This window comes from Mercenaria mercenaria, unplaced genomic scaffold, assembly GCF_021730395.1.
Source record: "Mercenaria mercenaria strain notata unplaced genomic scaffold, MADL_Memer_1 contig_1578, whole genome shotgun sequence".
Lineage (NCBI taxonomy): Eukaryota > Metazoa > Mollusca > Bivalvia > Venerida > Veneridae > Mercenaria > Mercenaria mercenaria.
The window spans coordinates 8548-34725 of NW_026459563.1; the positions used below are offsets into that span (position 1 = coordinate 8548).

At 35.2% G+C, this 26178-nt stretch overlaps 1 protein-coding gene across 1 annotated transcript in view; it reads right to left on the reverse strand.

The window, feature by feature from the left end:
• Positions 1-1825: 1825 nt before the first annotated feature.
• LOC128551708 (myosin-2 heavy chain, non muscle-like) overlaps positions 1826-26178 on the reverse strand; it is a gene marked incomplete at its 3' end in the record, with an annotated part of 41571 nt that continues 17218 nt past the window's right edge. The window contains exons 2-5 of the mRNA XM_053532624.1: positions 10612-11401; positions 7429-7587; positions 2817-3468; positions 1826-1934 (exon numbers count right to left, since the gene is read on the reverse strand). Of these exons, the coding sequence (XP_053388599.1) occupies positions 1826-1934; positions 2817-3468; positions 7429-7587; positions 10612-11160 (1469 nt within the window). The remainder of the gene's footprint in view (positions 1935-2816; positions 3469-7428; positions 7588-10611; positions 11402-26178) is intronic.

Consider the following 26178-nt stretch of genomic DNA (forward strand, 5'->3'; position numbering starts at 1 on the left):
ATCTTACATTTTTTCCTTTTCAGGTAATAAACAACCACATTCCATTCAAATAAATCTATATCTTTTCAAAAAGATAAGGGTCTGTAACATTTTGTAATTTATCAATCACGTTTTTTATTATCATCGCTAACTATTTGATCAAATTTTGATTTAATAACGTTTCCTTTTTAGTACTTTTTATATGAATTTCTATCTTCATTCATTATTTCTTCTAAAATGCTAGATAATTTTGGCATAATCATTCTATCTACTTTCCTATTAACCATTTCTATGATATACTATTAGAACAAAATCTTGAAAAAAACGCACGTAAAAAATAAATTCTGCAATCTAAATTTAATACAACTCTTCTGTTTTATTTCTATATCTGTTAAGTCCTTCATATACATTTCAAAAAATATTGAATAGTTTTTTTTTTCTTCCTGCATTTCTAACAGTATTGTAAAAATATCTTCAATAACATTTTGTCATCTTCTTTATTTACTTTTCCAATCCGTGCTTTTGCTAATAGTTGTTTTACTTTTTTATGATGTAATTTTAAAATATTTTTCTTGTCTTCACCTTTTAGTCTATTAAAAACTATAATGTAGTTACTGATGGAACGGCGTCAGCAACTGCTACAAATATATATATTTTTAAATTTAATTAAATCTGTTTTACTTCACTAAATGGCAGCCAGCTATTAAATTTTTCACTATAACCTTTCCATTTTACTAAAGCTTGTTTTTTCTTATAGTGTCGTCTGATAACTTTTTTCTATTCTAAAAACCTCTTGTTTAGTAGGTAAAAGTTTTTGCTGATATAATGAACCCTGAATTATTTCATTATTTAAATTTTTTTATAGTGTATGTTCTGGGATTTAGGATTTGTGTTATAAATACCATAAAATTTATTATAAATATTTCCTCCGTCCAGTTTGGTGTATATCCTTTATCAAAATGTCGTTTAAGTTTGCTTATGCGAATCCGATCACCAATTAAAATTTTAGCTTACTCTTCGGTATCTTTAAATTACTATATAAATTAAATTTTTACTTGCTTCATCGGTGCCATTTTTATACTAGAATGTTTTCTTTTTGTTATATTTATCAACCATTTCCTGTAAATTGTCTAAATAAGTGTGAGTATTATTTGCTGTAAAATATTTCCACATTATTCTTCTTAAACTTCTATTAAATCTTTCGATTACTAAAACTTTTTCTTCATTAAATATATGATACATGTTAATCTTATTTTTATTCAAAAATGATTCAAACTTTTTATTATAAAATTCTTTTCCTTCATCTACCCGTAAATCTGTAGGTGTTCTACCTTCAGGCCGAGTGTGAAGAGGAGCTAAAGCTCCGTCTGAAGCTCCAAAAACTGTTTTATTAAATGCTTCAGTAACAGATTCTCCAGTTTTACTCTTTAACGGAATAACCCAAGCATATTTGCTAAACACGCCAATAACGGTCAATAAATACACATTTATTTTATTTTGAAAAAGCTTGCATATCGAATAAATCAGCAGACCAAGTATCATCAATATCACTAACTTTCACTCTTCATTTCAGAAATTTTCGTTTAATTGGTTTATGTAATTCTTCCGCTAGTTCATCACTCGATGTTATTTTGGAGGTCTTATTAAGCAAATACTCTACAGCCTTTTTCTGTATTTTTACTTTTTTGCCGGTCGAGCTTCCAGCTCCCGACGACCTACGTCCAAGTCCAAGTTTTTATTTCGTTTTAACTGCTGGTTTTACAACTAAATTGTTTACAATCTTTCCTCAAAATGTTTTTTAATTGAGTGTTATTTAAGTTGGAAAGCATTTGCTTATCACATATACCATTTTACACCACTGCCGTAGCAAAAGTCATGGTCCATACAAACTGTGTCTAATTCATTAACAGGAGGTCCATTATCCAAGGGATTTCCTTGTCCACTATAGTTATATCCTGGAAGTGTTAAACCTTTCTTAGGTAATAAAGGTAACATTGCTTTATGAATATCTAAATTACCCCTGTACTTTTAACAAACTTTGATTTTATTTTTCCAGAAGATTAACAGGTAGCCATTATCATTTTTTTTTCCGTTTTTTGTAACATAAAGAAGATTTATATTATCAGTAAATTTTGTTCCTTTTAAATAATATAATAATATAATTTATTCTGTAAAGTCATTTATACTATATGTATTGAAAATTATTTAAAAACTAATAAGGCAGTTACTAATTGAAAATAAAACCGATACCTTTACATTTTATCAATTAAAATAACTTACCAAAGTTTTGCCAAAATTTTGCCTTTGTGGCAGACACTGCCACATTGCTGCCTTTGGCAGAATTTTGGCAGAAGTATTTAAGTTGTCAAAACCTGTGTTGTTTTGTGTTATTCTATTTTTGAATTGGTCATCATTGGTCAGTTTAGGTCAAGGGTACATGTAAGAGTTAAAATGAGGTCAAAGTGCATTGGTACCATCATAAATATATACTACTATTACCATTCTTTAAAATGAAATTTGGTAGTTCTTATACTTTATTAGCGAAATAAAATCATTTTATAAAATGCTTTAAACTATACCTAAACAGACAACAATCACTGTGACAGTCACGTCACATTTGTATACACTGAGATGACGATATGTGAAACTAGTTTGAATTTCTTTATTATTAAATTCAGTTGGAAAGGTATGTGAAATCCGTATTATTATCTAATTCATAGACATTTACCTTGTACAGAGTATTTTCGTTTTGAAATTTATACATATATAAAACAACAATTTAAACATTCAAAACAACTCCCTATACGAATAGCCGAAAAAAGGTTAAAATCACATACCTTCTTTAGACCTGTTGTATTGATCTTCTTTGTTTCCTGTCGTTGATTCCTCAATCTGCTTTAATTTTTCATCCGCTTTTGCAGACAATTTTGACAGTTCAGCTTCGGCTTTGTCTTCCAACTTGATAACGCCTTTATCAGCAGACTCTTCTATCTGTTTCACTCCAGTTTCTGCTTTGTCTTCCAACTTGTTAACGCCTTTATCAGCAGACTCTTCTATCTGTTTCACTCCAGCTTCGGCTTTGTCTTCCAACGTTTTAACGCCTTTATCAGCAGACTCTTCTATCTGTTTCACTCTAAATTTGGCTTCGACTTCTAACTTGTCAACCCCTTTATCAGCAAATTCGTGTATCTCTTTCTTAGCAACATCAGTTTCTGATTGTACTTTTTTAAGCGATTCCCGTGTTTGCTTTTTTAAATCATCAATTGCAGATTCTAATGCTTTGTCTAGTTGAGCAAGTGATAGCATTCCTTGATTGTCAATTGCCTTAACAGACTTGTTTGTGATAGTGATCAGTTCTAATTTTATCTTTTCGGCTTCCTTTTTTTGCTCATCTATTTCAGTCCTGATTTTATCTTTAACTGTTTTGGCAACATCATCCAGCACGTTCCGGATATCATCTTTACCAATGACTAAAGTATCGTTTTGAAGCTGGAATAAAGTCCGTTAGTAATCGTTGAAATGTATCAAGTAATTTCCAATAAGTAGTTAGAATATGGCGTGTTTATTTGATATTTCTTGTGCTCATGAATACTTAAAGGTAAATAAGATCCAGATTTACATTTGAAAGTATGAAAACCACTTAATAGAATAAATCTATATTTTGTTTCTACATGTACAAACAGTTCTGTGTTAAACTTTCAGGTTGAAAATAATATAAACCCTATTATATATGAATTATCACTTATCACATTATATGTGTGCTGCCTCAAGAAGATAAAGTTTACTTTCAATATTTGGTCGTGTTAAATTTATCTTGCGAGGATCAAATATTTATTTGAGTATAAGAGATGTTGTTCTGACACTTATTGTAACAAAGCTTCAGGTAAAGTAAATTAAAGCAATATTTGAGAAGTATCATTCCAAAATTCCCCAAAAAAGTCGCTCACCTGTTAAACACACCATAACAGTATAAACGTGTTTTACCTAGTGATTACATGAAAACAAATATTCGGACCAAATTTTAGTAAGATTGGACCAAAAAACGTGGCATCTTAAGTGTAAACAAACATTCTTTTTATTAACCTAGTGACCTAGTGTTTGACCTTACATGACCCAGATACAAACTTATCTAAGACTTGATGAAAAAAGTCATTTTGAACAAAATTTATGAAGATAGAATAAAAAATGTGCCCCCTAGGGTGTAGACAAGCTTATTCTTTGATTTGACCTGGTGACCTAGTTTTTGACCCGGCATGACCCAGATGAAAACTTATACGATATTTCAGATACACATGCACATCAAATGAACAATAGGGATAGCACGATTTTCTTTTGATTTGACTGAGTGACTTAGTTTTGGACCCCATATGACCCAGTTTCAAACTTAGGAACACTCAAGATAAACATTCTGATCAAGTATTATAAAGATAGGGTCATAAATGGGGCCTCTAGATTTTTTACAATCTTTTCCTTTGATTTGACCTGATGACCTAGTATTTGACCCGACATGACGTAGTTTCGCTCCAGGCCCAGAAATCATCAAGATAATCATTATGTGCAAGTTTGTATCAAATCAAGCATAAATGAAACCTCTTTATGGCTGAAAGAAAAAACAAAAAACATAGAAAAGTTTGCCTCTTTTAGGGGCAGTAACCCTAGGCCCATGATGGAATCTTGCCGGATTTCGAAAGGAACCGGGATCTTATTATGACTTAAGTTGTGTGCAAATGTGCTTAAAATCTATCTTGTTCACAAAGTAAAAATTACCAACATTTGCCTCTTTTATGGGTCAATCAGGGGCCGTAACTCTAGAACTATGATCGGATCAGACAAATTCACCATGGAGTCCATGATGTATTGTTGCTGAAAACATTTTGCAAGTTTGTATAAATCAAACCACAAATAAAGTCTCTATATGACTGCAATATTGCAAATTTTGGACCTTTAAGGGGCCTCAAGTCTAAAATTCATGACAGGAACTGGACAGTTTTCGACAGGAACCGAGATGTTATGCCAATACAAGTTATGTGCAAGTTTGATTAAAGTTGATTGTAAATGTTGTCTAACGTTTTCACAAGCGAAACATAGCATATTTCGACCAATACAAGATGCGTCTTAGTTTGATTAAAGTCGATTGCAAAATGTGGTATCCATCATGTTGACAAGCAAACACTAGGAAATTTTGGCCTTTTAAGGGCCATAACACTAGAATCCATGATGGGATCTGGCCGGTTTTCAGAAAGTATCGAGATGCCAATACAAGTTGTGTGCAAGTTTTGATAAAGTCGATTGCAAAATGATGTCTCTATCATGTTTACAAAACAAACATGGCACATTCTGACACTTAAATGGGTCATAACTCTGGAACCCATGATGGGATCTGGCCTGTGTTAGAAAGGAACCGAGATTATATGCCCATACAAGTTGTGTGCAAGTTTTATTAAAATCAAATACAACAAGAGCGTCAGAATGTCACAATATACGCCCGTCACAGCAAATTTCTTTACACTAGCACCTGTATTTGCAAATGGAATTTTAATTTTGTGGTAGTAACTATTGTGTATTATTTTTGTTTTTCTAAATCCACATAAAAACTCCTAACCAGGTAGAGATACATTAAAATAACCTAGAATTTGAAAGTAATATCTATGTTGTACCACAGAAAAGTGGTCTTGGTTTTTCCTTGCGGTCAATTATAAAAAAGTTACAATATAAGTTATTTATAGTAACAACTAAGGGAAGTTAATATTTAAAAAAAAATAAATAAAAAAATACCCCACCCCACAAAAAATATAAGTCAAAACAAAAATCTTTACCAGGTAGAGAGAGGTCAAAATACACCTCAGAATTGGATTTAACATGCATGTTGTACTACAGAAAAGTGGTCTCGATTTTTTCTTACGACTAGTATTGAAAAAGTTACAATAAAAGCTATTTAGAGTTAAAACAAAGGTAAGTAATTCTAAGGAAGGGACCTGCACATGACACTTTGTCTCATGATGGTGTACAATTGTGCCAAGTAACATCAAAATTCCTCCATGCATGAAAAAGAAATGCTTCGGACAAAGTCATTCTTGTATCTGACATTTGGCCTCTAAGTGTGACCTTGACCTTAGACCTAGGGATCTGGTTCTTGCGCAGGACACTCTATCTCGTGGTGGTGAACACTTGTTCCATGTTATATAAAAATCCCTCCATACATGAAGAAGAAATGCTCCGGACAAAGTTTTCATTCTTGTATCCTTTGACCTCTAAGTGTGACCTTGACCTTAGACCTAGAGACCTGGTTCTTGTGCATGAAACTCTGTCTTATAATGGTGTACAATTGTGCCAAGTAACATCAAAATTCCTCCATGCATGAAAAAGAAATGCTTCGGACAAAGTCATTCTTGTATCTGACATTTGGCCTCTAAGTGTGACCTTGACCTTAGACCTAGGGATCTGGTTCTTGCGCAGGACACTCTATCTCGTGGTGGTGAACATTTGTTCCATGTTATATAAAAATCCCTCCATACATGAAGAAGAAATGCTCCGGACAAAGTTTTCATTCTTGTATCCTTTGACCTCTAAGTGTGACCTTGACCTTAGACCTAGAAGCCTGGTTCTTGTGCATGACACTCTGTCTTATAATGGTGAACAATTGTGCCAAGTTACATTAAAATCTCTCCATGCATGAAGAAAATATGCTCCGGACAAAGCCATTCTTGAATTTGACCTTTGATCTCTAAGTGTGACCTTGACCTTAGTCCTAGGGACCTGGTTCTTGCGCATGACACGCTGTCTTATGATGTTGAACAGTTGTGCCAAGTTTCATCAAAATCCCTCTATGCATGAAGAAGATATGCTCTGGACAACGTCTGTGGACGCCGCCCGCCCGCCCGCCAGTGGCGTTCCCATAATACGTCCCTTTTTTCAAACAGGCGTATAAAAAGAGGTCTCTAGATCTATCGTTTTTAGAGGGAAATTGTGACGGACGGACGACGGACGAAGGGTGATCACAAAAGCTAACCCTGTCACTACGTAATAGGTGAGCTAAAAAGAGAATATCAACATGTCTTTTAACGGTTAAAAAATAAATATTTTTCTTAGATGCATGCTGAATTCAATACATGCATTTTTATGTGTCATAATAGCAACGGAGTATTTTTTAAAACATTCCAAGTCCGTTATTATTCTGCTTTGTTGTATTCTCTGCTTCCATGGGAATTTTAACAGATTTTATTGGTACTAGTATATGTTTTTTATTTTACATTTCGTTGATATTTCGTTTAAATCGAACAAATACCTTGAACATTATTTGTGACCGACTGATAAACTGTTGTTAATTCAGTGGATTCCCTCAAATTCGGGTAGACATGATGCTTGTGTTGTTGTGTTTCTAAATACCTGTGAATAAGGCTAAGGATATGGACATGTATTTTGTAAATAAAAATCTAAAATAACACCAACCTGTAATAATTTCGTTTTAGCATTCTGCGCATCGGTATTAGCTGACAAATATGCAGGATCTGACAGAAGATTCTGTAAGACACTAAAATAGTGCTGTAGATCTGTATCTTCTATTTCTAATTGTGAAGAATGTCTAACTGCTCTGCCTATCTCTCTACACTGCAAATAAATGTCACAAAAACTGTTTCAGAATCTGAATAATAATACATTAAACAAACTTTATGATTGACCAAATAAAGTTATGATAAAAAATAATAAGAGCGATAGACTGTAAATACAAATACTGATTAAAAATGAATTTTAATATCTATTTTTCTATTACTAGTTTTTTAGGACTTAAGAATGTTCAACTGCTGCAAAAAAGCAAATAATTTTAACAGTTATAAACTGTACAATAGGTCGTATAACCACAGGTGTATGATGCTACTGAAATTAAAAGAAAACAAAAGATATCATTCTGAGAAAACTATGTAATTCTTCATAACTTAACTTGGGCATATACAGAAGCAATTTAAAGTTAAATAATTACATACAATCTTCCTTTGTTATGAGTTCAGTTTGACTTTTTGGTTGATGTATATATAAACAGATATATAAAATGCACACGTTTTTATCAACGGTTAATGTATGCTTAAAGTTCAATAATATCAGCCATTCAACTTTATTTAGTATGTAGGTTTTAATTAAAATGATGATGACTGTTGAACCCTTCAATTGATTGTCATTCATTTAAACACGTCGTAATGTCAAGTTATTTCTAAAGTCTGTTATTCTACAAATACCATGTATACAGCATAATGATAAATGATAATGATAAAATCTACACTTGTCTACAAGTTATATTCTTATAACAATGCCTTGTTAAACCAATTACTACATGGCCACTAGGGTAAATTTGTATTCAAAGTTTGGCCGAACACATAAATCTGAACTAACACCGATATTTCGAGAAAGCCATAATAAGCCTTGAAATTATTGATAGAAAAATATTCTGAGTCTAACTGCAACCATAACCTTAACATTTGACATAACGACCTAAAATTAATAGTATTTCGATTTTAATTTTTGTATTTAGTAAAATCTGTAAAAGATCATTTGGAAGCAATTAATGAAACAAACAAAATAGTAGCAGACTCGGTTTATTTGAGTGTGATCAGGAAAGGTAATGAAACATGCAACACTACTCATGCCCATAGCACTGGCTTAAACGTAATTCTTTATAATAAAAAGTTTAATTGTAGAAAAAATCTTATGATCAGGAAAAGTAGTTTTCGAAAGGAATGCGCCCTTGATGGTGTTCCTTCTGAAAAACAAAACGCAAAGAGTCATCCATTTAGACCCATTTAGGCAATAATACTGACTATGAGAGTATACTGCTCAATTTCTATCTTAAGTCATCCTTAGTCTCAATAGTTGACATCCTACCTTAAGTATCGCTAATAGTAATTGAATTTGAAGTAATGTTCCAAAACACTTTACTTTCTTTCTAAGTGTGACCCTGGGATCACAGAGTCTATTTCTGATCATATCTTTGTAATGGAGTTTTACATCAGCCGGTTTTAGAGGGGTGGGGGGACTTGCACTTTCCAGTACCTCTCACAACAAGGCAGTCTGAAGACAGCTAAATACCACGCTACTGTAAAGGACAGAAAAATGGTAAACCTTTGACCTTGAGTTGTGACCTTGACCTTAAACTGACGTGACTGACTTATAAATTCTGCACATCATCTTGATGAGGTGATCATTTGACCCAAGTTTCATGAATATCATTCAAGAGGTTTAAGAGATACAGAGCTCAAACCTTTGACCTTGAGTTGTGACCTTGACCTTAAGTTGACATGGCTGACTCATGAATTCTTGATGTGGTAAATATTTGACCCAAGATTAATGAAAATCCTTCAAGGGGTTTAAGAGATACAGAGTGGACAAAAGATCAAAGGCTCAAACCTTTGTGACTATGACCTTGAGCCGGCACGGCTGACTCATAAGTTCTGCACATCATCTTAACGAGGTGATCATTTTACCCAGGTTTCATATGAACCCTTTAAAGGGATAAGGAGATACAGAGCGGACACAAAATGGAAGACTCAAATCTTTGACACTGAGTTGTGACCTGGACCTTCAGCCAAAATGGCTGACTCATGAGTTCTGCACATCGTTTTGATTAGGTATCATCTGACACAAGTCTCATGAAAAATCCTTCGAGGGGTTTAGGAGATATGAAACGGATATGAAAGTGTTACGTACGGACAGACGGAAGGCAGACGGAAGGACGTACGGACAGAGACTATCCCCATAACCCCCACCACTCTTGGCGGGGAATTAGAAAAACTAAATCAAACCGAGTCTGCTTTTGTTTAACTTCCTTGCAATTTGTGTTTTACAGAAATCATCTTAAAACCATCACGACATTGGTCTTTAAGTGCCGCTTGTCGACGGGGAAAAGATTCCCCGAAAAGATTCAGAGTTGTTATATTTTCTGGACCTTCGGGATCATGATGTCCATTCAACAATTCTCTACTTGAGTTCAGCTTTAGCCAGGGATAGAAGTCTAGACGGATATTGCACTTCATGAACAGACTGAAAAATGCGATCCTGCTATTATATTGTTTGGCTGCATTCTGTGTCCAATGGTTGCTCTTAAAGATATTTTGTTATATTTAAGATAGAGTGCGAAACATGTCACGGTTATAGTTTTCTAAGGTCATGAATGTAGTGTATAACACGTCATTTTGTTATAAAGAGGAGCTGTGCCAAGTTATGTGAAAAGTTCTTAACTGATTGCAGTGTTATACACCGAGCTAGTACTGGATGGACCATCTGAGGGACCGACTGACGAACCAACAATGCGTACTCTAATGACTTATGATCAGAAGGCACAACATTAATCCTACTACTACCCATTTATTTCACTTAAATAGGGCTTTTTGTAACAATGGTGGTCTTATACATTGGCAACCATACATTTACTAGGCAGTTGCTGACGGATTACTTTTTAATGCACTTTGAACTGGATCATTTCAAAATATCTTATGACCATTCAAACATTTCATCATGCGCAGCGCCTCGGCATGGATGAACATTTTTCCATCTTGCTGAATAAACTGGAGTTAAGAAAGACACATACCATATATTCTCAGTATATCTTAAAATCTAACCGTTTTTATAGTCATAAAGACTTACCTGTTCAAAGATGCTGGATTTCTTAGAAAGGTCGTCTTTAACTTTCGACTGAAATGCCTTATAGTTTATGATTACACTGATGATTCCATTGCAATCCGTTTCTCCTGCACTCGACGCATCCTTGTATCCATCTGGAGGCATAAAACATTTCACAACCTCCCACGGATTGCTGCACCATTGGCTGGCATCAGTGTTTTTATATGATGGCCCGTAGTATCGATGGGCATTCTGGATTTCTTTTTTGAAATTATGACATATCTTTTTAGGGCAGCCAAATGGGAGATATTGTGTAGCAGAAGTTCTATGAAATTTGCATGTCCCACGTCCCACATTACATATTCTATTTGTAGGACAAACAATAACATTTTCTGTATAACAGCTAGAACATGTGGTCCCAGAAACAAGTCCATTGTTGTTGCAAATGTCACTCAAACATTTCTGCTGGAACTGTTGTATTTCATCATAAACAAAAGGCGTAATGCCTTCTTTAGTATATAGAACACCTAATCCAGCCTTAATCCAATTTTTAAATTTTGATCGATTAGCCATAGTTTTTTGCACGACTGATGAACCAATGTAATCAAATATATTCAGTCCATGATATCAGTATTGCACACTGAATATCGTTTAGCTTTTCATACCTATAAAACTAAGAAATATTTCTTGGTAAAGTCAATCCTGTGTGACTATCCTTCCTTTTTTGAAATTGCGGCCTGTAGGGACAACGGTTTGAATTTCTTATAGAAATTTCCCTGAACCAAAGGCGATTTTCGCCATTATGGTCAGTTGTCTGCAAAAGTGAAACAAAAATATACTGTTAGAAATCTTTGTGTGGTAAACATAGTAAGTTATCATTGACGTTGTTGTGGCCTGTAATAAGACATTCTGAGATTGATGTGTTTATTTGAAGAAATAATATGCTAGCAAATCGTAAAACCTAACGTCGAAAAGTGATTATTACCTGTATTACTACTATGACACAATAAAATATAGCAATAAAATTGAAAAAGTGCTGCAAATATACTATGGCCTTGTATAATATAATCAGTTTCTGTTATACAGTATATTATAAACAGGAAGGATTACTAAACAGGAAGGATTTTTCTACATTCACATGACGAACGAACATAAGTAGTTACTACAACTGAGTGTACTCTTTTGCTTTTGTCGAAGGTGAAGAAGTTGTTTTATAAATGTGTCGCCATCCATAAGAGCTTCCCTTACACATCCTTTTTAAATGTTTTTGACAATCAAATAAGTTTCATCGCCATCCAGACAAACGCCTCCGAGATCCGTTTGTTTCTACTATGTTTTAGAAGCAATAAAGAATAATAGTTTCAATGCTGTAATTCTACAGACCTCTGCTCGGTATACTATCGAACTGTCTTGGTTGAAAGCTGGTCTCTCAAACATAATTTCACAATATTCGTGGTTATTTGGAAAAGGAAATGAGTGGCATTTATAATGCTTTAACATTTAGTTAATGTGTAAAGATTTTCTTTTCATTGTTGATTGCTTTCGTTTCAAATGACACCTGGTTTGCAACAAGAAATAGAAATCGGAACCTGGCTGTAGAATGAAATTGAAGAAATGGGAAATTAAAGAACACTAAGAATACCAGAATGTCATTTGGAACCTTGGTATACACAACAAATGAACGGGAAAAAAGAAGAAAGTCAAGATGTGTGACACAATTCTGTCAAGCAGGGATGAGGTTCAAGTGTATATTTTGGGATAAAGGTTTTTGTCCCTCATTGTAAAATAGAACAAATTGAAACTGCACAGGTCTTTCAACACGGTGTCGTTGGTCTAGTGGTAATACGCTTGACTGTCAATCAGTAGGTCCATGGATCGAATCCCGGTCCAGGTAAGAGATGCTCTTGAATGTCTCCCACCTAACTAAGAGGCCTGTACTGGCTCTTCCCAAGAAAGATTGCTGCGCCTGAGCAACCAGTTGCTTCATAACATTAACAGTTAAACGCTTCAGGTTTGGAAATAATGCTTTAAATGTAGCTTTAATAATTTGTATGTTAAAGGAAGTTTGCCTAAATGCAATACAAGAGAGCCAAGATGACCCTAGGTTGATCTCCTGAGAAACACACCATAACAGTGCAAACATGGTGATTTCATGGAAACAAATATGCTAGCCAATTTTCATGACTGGACCAAAAATGTTGTCTATTGAGTTTAAACAAGTATTTCTCCGATATGACCTAGTGATCTAGATTTTGACCCCAGATGAGCTATATTCAAACATGACCTAAATTTTATCAAGGCAATCATTCTGACCAAATTTCATGAAGATCAACTTAAAAATACAGCTCTATCGCATACACAAGGTTTTTCTTTGATTTGTCCCAGTGACCTACCTTTTTCACCCCAGATAACCTGTATTTAAACTCTGCCTAGACTTTATCAAGGCAATTATCCTGACTAATTTCATGAAAATCAATTAAAAAATACAGCCTCTGTCGCATACACAAGGCTTTTCTTTGATTAGGTCTGACGACCTAGTTTGTAATCTTAGATACACCATATTCAAACTCGACGAAAGATTTTATCAAGATAATTATTCTGGCCAAATTTCATGAAGATCAATTAAAAATACAGCCTCTATCGCATACACAAGCTAAATGTTGACAGACGACAGACGACGGACCCCGGACATTGAGTGATCACAATAACTCTCCTGAGCATTGCACAGGTAAGCTTATAAACACAATATTTGCAAACTTTGCACAGATAAAACTATCAAAGAATATTTATTGAAGAAATTATTATACGAAGCATGTGCTAAAATGTATTTATATTGCATTTAAACAAGAGGGTAATTGACCCTAAAGCACTCACCTATGTACAAGACTTCAAGTATATTTGGTTTCCTCTATGTAAGCCTATATTATATACATGTCACACACAGTTTTCAACCTAGGGCACTAATTTGAACAATAACAGCAGACATAACAAATTTGATATCACACTCCAAATATAAAGGCTCTAGCTACAGTGGCGCCTGCGTGTTTGTTCCCCGAGTTTGCGTGATAACGCGAGAAGGCGAAAAGTGAAACGTGTTGCACGGTTAGAAACGCGTGCATAAACGAGAAATAGTTATTGCGCATGCTCAGCGTGCAGCGTGCGCTGCCGCGCAAATAAATGTACTCCTGCGCATGCCCAGCGTGCCAAACCGAGAAGGTTAAATGCGCATGCCCAGCGTGCAAAACCGAGCAGGTTAAATGCGCATGCTCAGCGTGCAATGCATTTTAAGTGTTTTAAAAGGTAAATGGATTCATCGTCTTACGGTTCTAGTTTGAAAGATGATATTTCTTTCAAATTTTATTTTTGATTTGAAATTTAACTTTTTGATCATTTCCGTAAAGAAGTTTTTGTAAACAGTATACCCGGAAAGTAGTGTAGACAAGATCTAGTAGATGTTGTCTACGTCATAAAAAGACGGCAGTTCTATCTATCTATAAATACTGCATGACACCCTTGCGAGTATTTTATGCAGGTGCGCGTCTGTGCACAAGAGTTTAAAAGCAGGAATGTACAGGAGAAATAAAGTAATACATAAAGCATTTGTGAGAATTTGAGACAAAGCTGATAGTGCTAATAAAAAGGCGAAATGTACAGTAAAAAGATTAAAAACAGCCTGGTCACTCAGAAGTCCTGGCCCAGTTTGGTTACCCCTTGCCTAAACTGGTCCAGGGTAGGTGCCTGAGCAATGTCAGCCGGCAAAGAATTCCAGAGAATGATGGTAGCCGGATAGAAAGAGAACTTGTAATAATTACAGGGTGTTTAAATTTGCCGGAAAGATAGGGAATGCATGTGTCTAGTGAGCCGGGTAGGGGGTAAAATATAAGATGACATTGGCACTGCAACCAGTCCATGGACAATCTTGTAAAACATCAGTAGCCTGGCATCATTTCTTCTGTTTGCAACGGAACGCCACCCCAATTGCTTTAACATGTGTGTGACACTGCTGTAATTTGAATAGTCACTGATGACCCATCGAGCGGCCCTGCGTTGGACCATCTCGATTTTATGTATGTTGAGCTGTGTATGTGGACTCCACACTGAGCTGCAGTACTCTAGTTGTGGTCTAACAAGGGTTTTGTAGGCAAATTCCCTAATATTTTGCTGTTTGGAGGGAATATTGCGCTTAATGAAGTTAAGTGTTTGACCAGCTGTTGAAGTGACCTGGTTTATGTGTTTGTTCCAGGTTAGATCTGAAGTGATGCTAACACCAAGGTATTTTGCATCACTCACGGTTGCTAGTGTCTGCCCATGTAGTGTGTAAGTGGTTTTGTAAGGGTGTTTAGACTTGGAAATATTAATCACTGTACATTTGGATGGGTTGAATTCCATGTCCCATGTGTGTTCCACTGCATATTAAAGCGGCGACACTGAGATTCTATATCGCCAAGAATTTGGATTCGCCTTCCATCATGATCAGTAAGTGTTGAAATGTTACTATAGTTACGCTTAATTTTATTGAGCACTATGTACTGTATGATAAACACAAATGTAATATATACTTCACTGTATCTCTCATAATTTCGCGCATTTGAACGATTTTTAATACAAGCGCGCAAATGTAATTACAATCAAACTGACTAACAGTGGTGACTTCCCTTTAATAATTTTACACCATTTGCTGTCAACGAAGGTGTTGTCATCAGTTGTTGAAAATATGAAATATTCATGTTGGTTTTACTAGTGGCAGTGGCTACGATTACGGTACCGTAATCCTAGCCTCCGATTCTAGGATTACGGAAGTTCCGTATTCCTAGACAACCTTATGAGTCTAGGCTAGGATTACGGAAGTATACTCGGGGGATTTTCTAGCCGTCCGGTAATAGATTTCCGAATGAATAAATAATGATTTTATATAGTTTTAATGTCATTTACTTAAGATATCGATAGTTATCTGCAAACAAAATTTTGAGTGAATACATATTGAAGATTTACAATAAATCACTGCATTAATCAGCCGATAATTAAAACGGAAGTTTGCCGAAATCAATAATAGCGAGATCGCCGTGACGTCACTCATTAAAATCTGTTCATCTGATGGCTTTTATTTTCGGAATATTAAAATTTTAACAACTTTTTCACTGGATTTTCAAAATTAAAACAGTTTTGATATAGATTCTACTTACAATTTTATATATATTAATTATAGTATTCAAATATTTTTTAATGAATAACTGTTTCAAATGATATTTAAATTCAATAGCGGCAGTGTGATGTTCAAAACTTTTACTGAAATTTAGTAAAACAGTAGTTAAGCGTTTATAATTAATCCATTTTATTTCGAAATAATGTCAAATAACATGGACGTTCGGCGAAAAATGTTTTATCATTTCTAAAAATAGAATGTCAACGGATTTGTGTACGAACACGATCTCATTCTTTTTATTGACTGAAAAATCAGGTAAGTATTGATATCTTAAGTAAATAACATTTAAAACTATATAAAATCATTACTAATTCATTAAGAAATCAATTACCGGACGGCTAGAAAAACCCCTGAGGATATGCTAGTCGTCCGGTAACCGGACGGCTAGAACGCAGGCTAGGCGTCCGGTTACCGGACGGCTAGACACTTCCTAGATATTAATACTCAAAAGTGTCAAGGGAAGCCGTTTTACAGAACTTCACCCAGTATGAGCACACACAGTAATTAACAGATCATATATAAATCAGTATATCGCCTGTAAATTCATATATCTACACATCTCGGTAAGTAAAATTGTTTACAGGGCTCAAGATAAGATGTGTATTAGCGTAAATTACGCTTTGAAATAATGCGTATACGCATGTCTGATAATTTTTAAGCAGATAAAAACGTAGATCTGTATGAAATAACAGAAACGCACGCAATGACTTTTTATTGGCGTAAACAAAATCTGAATCGTCCGGATGCTTTATGTAACATGAGCACAGTCAGCATGAATTCTCCCACATTGAACATACACACGCATTGAATGGTACTCTATAAACCTAGGTTAAACTATTTTTTACACTCAATGTCTGTGTATATCAAATAGTTGTGAATTAATATTGATGGTACGGTAGTGTATTTTAAAGCGGTGTCGATTTAAAATATCAATTTCCGGTGCGAAATAAACAAAAATGTCTCTTTCTAAGAATGTGTAAAAAAGTGAACAAACACTCTATGCATTCTTTAAACCAACAAAACTGATCCCCAAAACATAGCTAAAGGTATATTGAATATTCTATTTTATTCGGTAGCGAGTGTGAAGCCAAAGCAAGCCATGGGAAAAAAAGAAGCAAATTAACTTTTAAAAATGATGAATTGAAACTAAACTGCAAACAAATGCATGGGTGTTACACCCAATAAATATGTTATAAAACTGATTTCTGGTTTTTTCACAATTAAAAATTTTCAAGAGTAAAATTACTTGTAGTCAATTTCAGATTTTACCATTATACTCATTCACAAAATATATGTTGAGTAAATACTCATTGGCCAAAAAAATTATCTGGAGCCCTGGTTTAGAAAAAAATCACAGTCAAATCAGCACCTTTAAACGCACATCTGGGGGTTTATTTTTGATTACACCAGCACATAAATTTGTGAAGTTTCAACTTCGAACGTTGCGAATTTTGCCTTTGGGGACATGTTTTCAAAGAACTATACAAGTGACGTACTTTAGGGTTATAATATATCCCAAAAATAAGTCGACAATTCATTTCTCTGCCTTTCTTTCAATTCACCGGAAGCATTTTGATGTTGACCGGTACTTTTCCATCATTTATTTTAACAAGCTGCTGATGAAATTGAATGACCATGTTGTAAACCAGTCAATCGTGACCTTCACCTCAGAAAAGAAAGGGAGAAGAATTTCGATATTATTAGTTGAATAAGTTATATTTTGACATATTTAAAGCATTTGAAACTGTTAAACATGCGTATGTAGTTTAATACAGATATGCTAAATTAAATGCAGTTTTGCCCATATCCTTTCCACAGCCTTAACGTATTAAAACATATTAGCGTCTGATTACCCTTTCACGCTTCCATAGAATCAACATTTATTAAACAAAATTAATTTTGAAAATATTTCTGAAATGTCTAGGTCTGCAGTTCTCAAATATGGTTATATCTTACATCCAAGGCATATACTGACACTCTCAGACAATATCAAAAACAACCTTTTGAGCGATTTGATGAAGTTCCAAAATTATCAGTGTACCATTGGTCTGTGACGGACCCATTTGGGATTTGTTGTTATTTGAGCTCAAATATCTTTTTGTAGATGAAAAGCTGACATGCTGTACTAAAGCTCAGGTAGTCTCAGTTTCAGTTTGTTAGAAAGTGCTGAAAATTGACTCTCCAATAGCAAAAAAAAAAAAAAAAAAAAAAAAAACAGAAGTCCATGAGCGTCCAGACGGGGTGACCCCTGCGCGTGACCCCTGACTATCTACGAATCAAATATGGCTTTCGTTTTCAAGTTTAGCATTTCTACTTTCATTTTCTTTTCTTCCGGAAATAGCTTAAGGTCGAGTGACTCATTTTCTGTTGTCAAAAACATATATATGCCTGGCGAGATTGCATAAATATGTGCTGGCCGTCCTAAGGTTATGAAAAAGTATCTCAATATTTCCTAGGATCACATCAAATTGGACTAGCCCGGATCTCTACTCTAGACCGAATTCCGGTATTGTATATCATGGTATAGGACTTGAATATTAAAACAGGGAGAAATTATGTAGACGGCTGTGTAGCTCAGTCAATAGAGCATCAGAACAGTATTACGAGGCCCCCGGGTTTGAGTCCCGGTCTGGCTGCACATTTTTCTCACCCTTTGACATTTGGTGCCCAGCTTTGGACGGTGATGGTATTACACTGGCTAGTCTCCTACGCCTGTAATTGCTTATATATACTTAAGTACCTATAACTGAAAAAAAAAGCAAGGACAAATTCCAAAATGGTGGGGAAATATGTCACGGTATAGGACTTGAATATTAAAACGGGGAGAAAGTGTGTAGGCGGCCGGGTAGCTCAGTTGGTAGAGCATCTGAAGGGTATTCCGAGGCTCTGAGTTTGAATCCCGGTCTGACTGCACTTATTTTAACCCTTTGACATGTATTAATAACCAGTGTTTAAAGTAATTGCTGTACTAGTAATAGTTATGACTAGTTGTCATAGAATTGTCATTACGGATTGTTTTTGTAAATATTTCATCTATAACATTAGCTCTCTCTCAGGTTTAAAGTATACTTAAATATGTAATTTTATCTGAAGAAAAGTCTAATTGAATAAAGAGAAAAAAGTCAGTGAAAAGGAATGAAAAATTCTGTTTTAAAGCCTTACTTGATTACAGACTGATAGATAAAATCTATAACTCAGTGTAAGTTCTGTAACTACCATTTATTGAGTACAGTAGATTTGTTTTGACTGAATATTAACATTTTGGTATTGACTAAAAAGGTTGTTATCAGCTTAGTAGGTTAAATGTATATTGGATGCATTTTTTTTGTTACAGATGTGTGTGCAATTCCACATCTGAACACTGTAAGGTCTGGCAGCAAAATAAAGATATATTCAAATGGATCTTGTGCTGTGTCTCACATCTGACATCATACTAGAAAATGGTATAATCATATCTTTGTTACTATTGCTTATCATGCTTATATCTTACTGTAACTTCACATAAACATTGTCCAGCATACAAGCAAAGTAAAGTATGTGCAGGGGCAGGGACCATTATACATAAGGACAAGGTCACCAAGGTGTTATACTTAGGTTATTTTTAAGGTTAAAGTTTTTTGGCAACCTTTGTTTTTCTGTCATATCTTTGTAACTATTGCTTATATCTTACTGTAACTTCACATAATCATTGTCCAGCATACAAGCAAAGTATGTGCCGGTGTTGGGCCCATTATACATAAGGTCAAGGTCACCAAGGTGTTATACTTAGGTTATTTTTAAGGTTAAATGTTTTGACAGCCTTTGTTTTTGTGTCATATCTTTGTTACTGTTACTTATATCTTACTGTAACTTCACATAACATATAGCATAGCACACAGCATACAAACAGCTGCGCCATTATACCCAAAGTCAAGCTCACCAAGGTGTTAGATTATTTTTAAGGTTAAAGGTTTTCGGCAACTTTTGTATTTTCTGTCATATCTTTGTTACTGTTACTTATATCTTACTGTAATTTCACATTAACATTGTCCAGCATACAAACAAAGACTGTGCAGAGGCTGGTCCCATTATACCCAAGGTCAAGGTCAAAAAGTTGTTATACATGGAATTATTTTCATGTTATTTTTTTTCAAAAGCTTCGTTTATAGATATATCTTTAGTTGCTTGATATTAAAAATATTTCTTTATTATTATCATCTGCATGTGTAGTTACATTCTTCATAGCTCTGATTGGATTTTTTACAGAATTATGCCTCTTTCATACTTAAAGATTTTTGGCAATCTTAGCTCTGTGGATATAACTTTACTGCAACATAAGATAAAGATTTGAACCTTATTTAAGATGTATCTTTATCATCATCATCTGCATGTGTGGTAACAATTCCCGTAACTCTGATTTGTATTTTTTTACCAAATTATGCCCCTTTCATACTTCAATTTTTTGACAAATTTTGTTTTCTGGGCATAACTTTGGTACTTTATAAGATAATGACTTGAAACTCAAAATATATCTTTACCATCGTCATATGCATGTCTGGTAACAATCCAAATAAGTCTTATTTGTGTTCTTGACAGAATTATGCTCCTTAGTGTATCTTCCTTTTAAAGTAGAGGTCTCTTATTGAGATATATATTCATTTTACTGTCAGATCGCTGAATAGTGGAGCGCGCTGTCTTACGGACAGCTCTTGTTTAAAATTCTATTTTTAATTGTAATACTTTGTCACAAGGAAGATCTAATTAGGTCAGATTTTGCTTCAGTTGAGCGACTAAGGCCCGCTTGGGCCTCTTGTTTTCTAAAGTCTTATTATAAAACTTACTGAATGATTTTCCAGTCAATAGTCTAAACTGTGATCTTTCAGTGCAGACCTCGGGCAAAACTTTTGACTGTATATCCTGCAAGTTATGCAATAAGTGTATATTATCAGGACTCCTTATAATAGTTAATGTTGTCTGCTGTGTTAATAGTTGTGCACAACTCAAATAAGTCATTAACTTAAAGAAATAATAAAGTAACTGACAGTCATATATTCAGAGTTGAAATCGTTTGGAACTGAGGATTTTTTATTCGGACATTTAACCACAATATATGTTAGAAACGTCTTTGAATTATTTTGAAATTTATTTTATGCTATCCCGGACATAGATTTTACAACACTAAAGCAAATATACGTGAATGATGTAGTTCGGAATTTCAGTTTTGGAAATAGTCAACTCATTAAAACAACTAAGCAAATGTGACTGAGGCCATTTAGGTTTCGGGATTACAGACAATTAGAACAATAACTATCGGTAATTTCATTACGTCAGTCACCCAATGGATATCTCAAAAAATGGCATATAACAAATGGTACTTTCATTTTCTTTAAATATGCTGGTTTTCCTGTGTTCTAAATATAGTTTTAACCTTTACCCTGCTAAATTTCTAAAATGGACTAGTCTGTCATAAAGTTTGGGCAGTGTCATTTATTATTAGAAGGGGTGTTCACACAAAATTTACTGACCGAACAGCAAACAATGCAGGCCATGATCGGCCCGCACATCTTGGCCTGCACTGGTGGCAAAGACAGAATAACTTGCCGCCAAAAAGTACATCATTTTGCTAAGGCGTAGCCAGGGGTGGTTCGACTGGTACGGCCGCGTTGAACTTCTTCCGGCTAAGTTTTTACTGATAAGATAAAGATACGTTTTCATGCCAATTGACTTACTGACCTACTTCCTTGTTTTTTAAGATGCAGCCTTGAAATTTGGATGACATGTACAGTTTTGCACACTGTTCTTAAAACTGACTTTCAGTGACCATGAATGTGACTTACTGACCTACTTTCTAATTCTTTTAGCATCAGTTTGCCATTTTAAACTTGTGGCTCATATTACTTAGGTGAGCGATTCAGAGTCATATGACCATGTTGTTTTATAAAAAGATATTTAAATAATTCGTCCTATAACTGATTCTATTTTCTCGTGTAAGTTTGTATTCTACTTTATTTATTTTTCTATTACTCATTTCCAGGGGCAGGTCATACAAATACAATGTTTACGACATTATTGTTCTTTTTACAGGTCATGTAGACGTAACAAAAAGTCATGCGAATGGACATCAAAATGTTGACACAGATCGGTATTTGAGACTTAAATCTTCGGGATATAACTTCATAAAACTGGCGGATAAATCAAACTGCGAAGTTCGTTCGAATGGCGAGTAAAACAGTTGTGGCTCTCCGTAGGAACGATGATACAATATTTACACATGCATTCAAATGATGCTGTTCAAGGTAACAAGAAGAAGTTAACATTTGGCAGTGTGAGAAAGGAAATTTACTTCTGCATGACGGGAAAATGATGTTTGCATGCATATTTTATCGGAGGCAGCTGCAGAACCACCAACAGGAAACTCTTTTTGATATTATGTTGTGATAGACTGTTTGACGGTTTTCGGCCCGCTTTGGCGAGACGGTATTACGATAGTTTTATACGAAAATCTGCGATAAAGTCCGGAAATCTCGCTTGTGGAGAGAAGAAACTCGATTATGATGTTCCCGCTAAGGAAAAAAATCTTGCGTCGAACCAGAAGCTGTGTGAATACATCCCCGAGAAGAAAGTCACTGCGTCAGTTTTTTACCATCATCTGAAGATAGTATCTTTCAGGAATAAAGTCTTTTCCCTGGACCAGCTACTCTGCCTAACTGTGACCTCTTTTTCTCTGTCTCTCCTTCCGGTGGTGCTCAAACTCCGGAGCTCTCGATCCATAGGCGGACGCCCTACGACTGAGCTATCATGGCACACGATTCCGTTAACAGTGCTGTGATTGTGTCTGATTGTAGAGCGATGTTTAAAAATGTTAAAATAATTATTTACGACGTTAAGTCAGCAACGGCCGCATACTAGCGTTTTTATAAAGCTAAGCTTGTTTACATTAAATTCATTTACAATTAATGTGCGAAGCCACTGCTGCAGACGACAATTTATATTGGAAGCGAGACAAGAACAGACGAATACAATACATATCACTTCGCGCTAAGGTAACCACAAAGACAGTTTGCTGAGGTATTGACTCACTAAATACTCTATATGAAATCGGGGGACTTTGAGCTGCTGCAGCGCGCACTGAACAATGCACACACCGCGGGTCATTTGAAAGGTCTGTGACTTAGTTATTTTTTCTTGAGGAATGTTGTCAGTGCAGTATACAAATTGAAAGAATGACTTATTTTCCGTGACAAGTTCTGTTTTTTTTTTACGACGAAAATGCTACCAACATATCAAGGATATCTGTTAAATAATTTGAGCCAAAAAGAATGCATCACAAGAAAGGAATGTATTTCTACAGAGCCAAAACTGCGAACTATTAGAATCCGTTATTTTCTGTCATTTTTTTCGCGCCATTTTCCTATTTGTTGATGTCTGTATACCTACTGAATTGTAATTTTGCACTTTTGAAACAAATATTTTTAAAATGCAGAATTTAATTGAATCCTGATTTTTGAAAACGAAGGACATTCAGCTATTAAAATGATAAGATCTCGTATGCTTGATTTATTGTAAGACCGATTCGGCCTTAATTTGTTCGAAAATTGTAGTAGATTGACAGTTTTCATACTTCAACAGTGTTTCTGTTATGTAATGACGGACAGTTAACCAAACCAGTGTTCATTTATTTTGTACCTGTACAAACTTGTTCTCCGCAAGTAACTGCCAACTTCCCCACATGAATCAGAGGTGGAGGACAATGATTTCAGGTACAGTGTCTTTTATCAAATCGTCACAGAGAACATACGCCTCGCCCGGGAATCGAACTCACGACCCTGCGGTACGTAGATCGGCGCATTCCTTAAGCTTAGCGGGCGGACTGAAACAAGTACTAAATAACCCTGGATTCTACAAATGGTTTGATTGTTGCAGCTATTTTTTTATCCACTGAATGACAGATATTACTGCACAAGACCAATTATTGCTTGGTTTTTAGCTCACCTGTCACAAAGTGACAAGGTGAGCTTTTGTGATCACCCTTCGTCCGTCGTCAGTCCGTGCGTCCGTGCGTGCGTCAACAATTTCTTATCTGCATGATAGAGGTTTCATTAATGATTTTATTTTAACCAAACTTGCACATAACTTGAATCACCGCAAGATCTTGATTCCTTTCTTGAACTGGCCAAATCCTATTATGAGTTCAGAGTTATGGCCCCTGAAATGGACCAGAATTAGCTTTTTTGACCTTGTCTGCACAATAGCAGCTTCATTTATGATTTGAATTTAATCAAACTTGCACACAACTTTTATCACCATAAGGTCTTAGTTCCTTTCTTGAACCGGCCAAACTGCATTATGGGTTCCAGAGTGATGGCCCCTGAAAGGGCCAAAATTAGCTGTTTTGACCTTGTCTGCACAATAGCAGCTTCTTTTATGATTTGATTTTAACTAAACTTGCGCACAACTTGTATCACCACAAGATCTTGGTTCCATTCTTGAACTGGGCAGATTCCATCTTGGGTTCGAGAGTTATGGCCCCTCAAAGGTCCAAAATTGGCTATGTTGGCCTTTGCAACCATATAGAGATTTCTTTTATGGTTTGACTTGATACGAACTTCCAAAATATCTTCAACAACAATAAATCTTGGATTCCATGTGTTATTGTACCCCCCGACAACAAAGTTGTAAGGGGGGCGTATACTGGTTTCAAGTTGTCTGTCTGTCTGTCAGTAGACGCAATCATGTGCGCACCATCTCTCCTTATCCCCTTGACAGAATTTAATGAAACTTCACACAAGTGATCAGTACCAACAATAATTGTGCATAGGGCATGTCAGGTTCTTTTAGAGAAAAAATTGCAGAGTTATGGGACTTTGTTTTTTTTGTTACTATACTATATACATAGACACAATCATACATAGACACAATCTTGTGCGCACCATCTCTCCTCATCCCCTTGACACAATTTAATGAAACTTCACACAAGTGATCAGTACCAACAGTAGTTGTGAGTTATGGGACTTTGTTTTTTTGTTACTATACTATATACATAGACACAATCTTGTGCGCACCATCTCTCTTCATCCCCTTGACACAATTTAATGAAACTTCACACAAGTGATCAGTAACAACAGTAGTTGTGCATGGGGCATGTTAGGTTCTTTCAGAAAAAAATTTGCAGAGTTATGGGACTTTGTTTTTTTGTTACTATACTATATACATAGACACAATCTTGTGCGCACCATCTCTCCTCATCCCCTTGACACAATTTAATGAAACTTCACACAAGTGATCAGTAACAAGAGTAGTTGTGCATGAGGCATGTTAGGTTCTTTCAGTGACAAAAATTATGGGACTTTGTTTCTTGTTAACATACTATGTACATACAGTCTGCATATGCAATCTTGTGCGTGCCTAATCTACCAAACCCTTACACACAATTTAATGAAACTTCACACAAGTGATCAGTAACAAGAGTAGTTGTGCATGAGGCATGTTAGGTTCTTTCAGTGACAAAAATTATGGGACTTTGTTTCTTGTTAACATACTATGTACATACAGTCTGCATATGCAATCTTGTGCGTGCCTAATCTACCAAACCCTTACACACAATTTAATGAAACTTCACACAAGTGATCAGTAACAAGAGTAGTTGTGCATGAGGCATGTTAGGTTCTTTCAGTGACAAAAATTATGGGACTTTGTTTCTTGTTAACATACTATGTACATACAGTCTGCATATGCAATCTTGTGCGTGCCTAATCTACCAAACCCTTACACACAATTTAATGAAACTTCACACAAGTGATCAGTAACAAGAGTAGTTGTGCATGAGGCATGTTAGGTTCTTTCAGTGACAAAAATTATGGGACTTTGTTTCTTGTTAACATACTATGTACATACAGTCTGCATATGCAATCTTGTGCGTGCCTAATCTACCAAACCCTTACACACAATTTAATGAAACTTCACACAAGTGATCAGTAACAAGAGTAGTTGTGCATGAGGCATGTTAGGTTCTTTCAGTGACAAAAATTATGGGACTTTGTTTCTTGTTAACATACTATGTACATACAGTCTGCATATGCAATCTTGTGCGTGCCTAATCTACCAAACCCTTACACACAATTTAATGAAACTTCACACAAGTGATCAGTAACAAGAGTAGTTGTGCATGAGGCATGTTAGGTTCTTTCAGTGACAAAAATTATGGGACTTTGTTTCTTGTTAACATACTATGTACATACAGTCTGCATATGCAATCTTGTGCGTGCCTAATCTACCAAACCCTTACACACAATTTAATGAAACTTCACACAAGTGATCAGTAACAAGAGTAGTTGTGCATGAGGCATGTTAGGTTCTTTCAGTGACAAAAATTATGGGACTTTGTTTCTTGTTAACATACTATGTACATA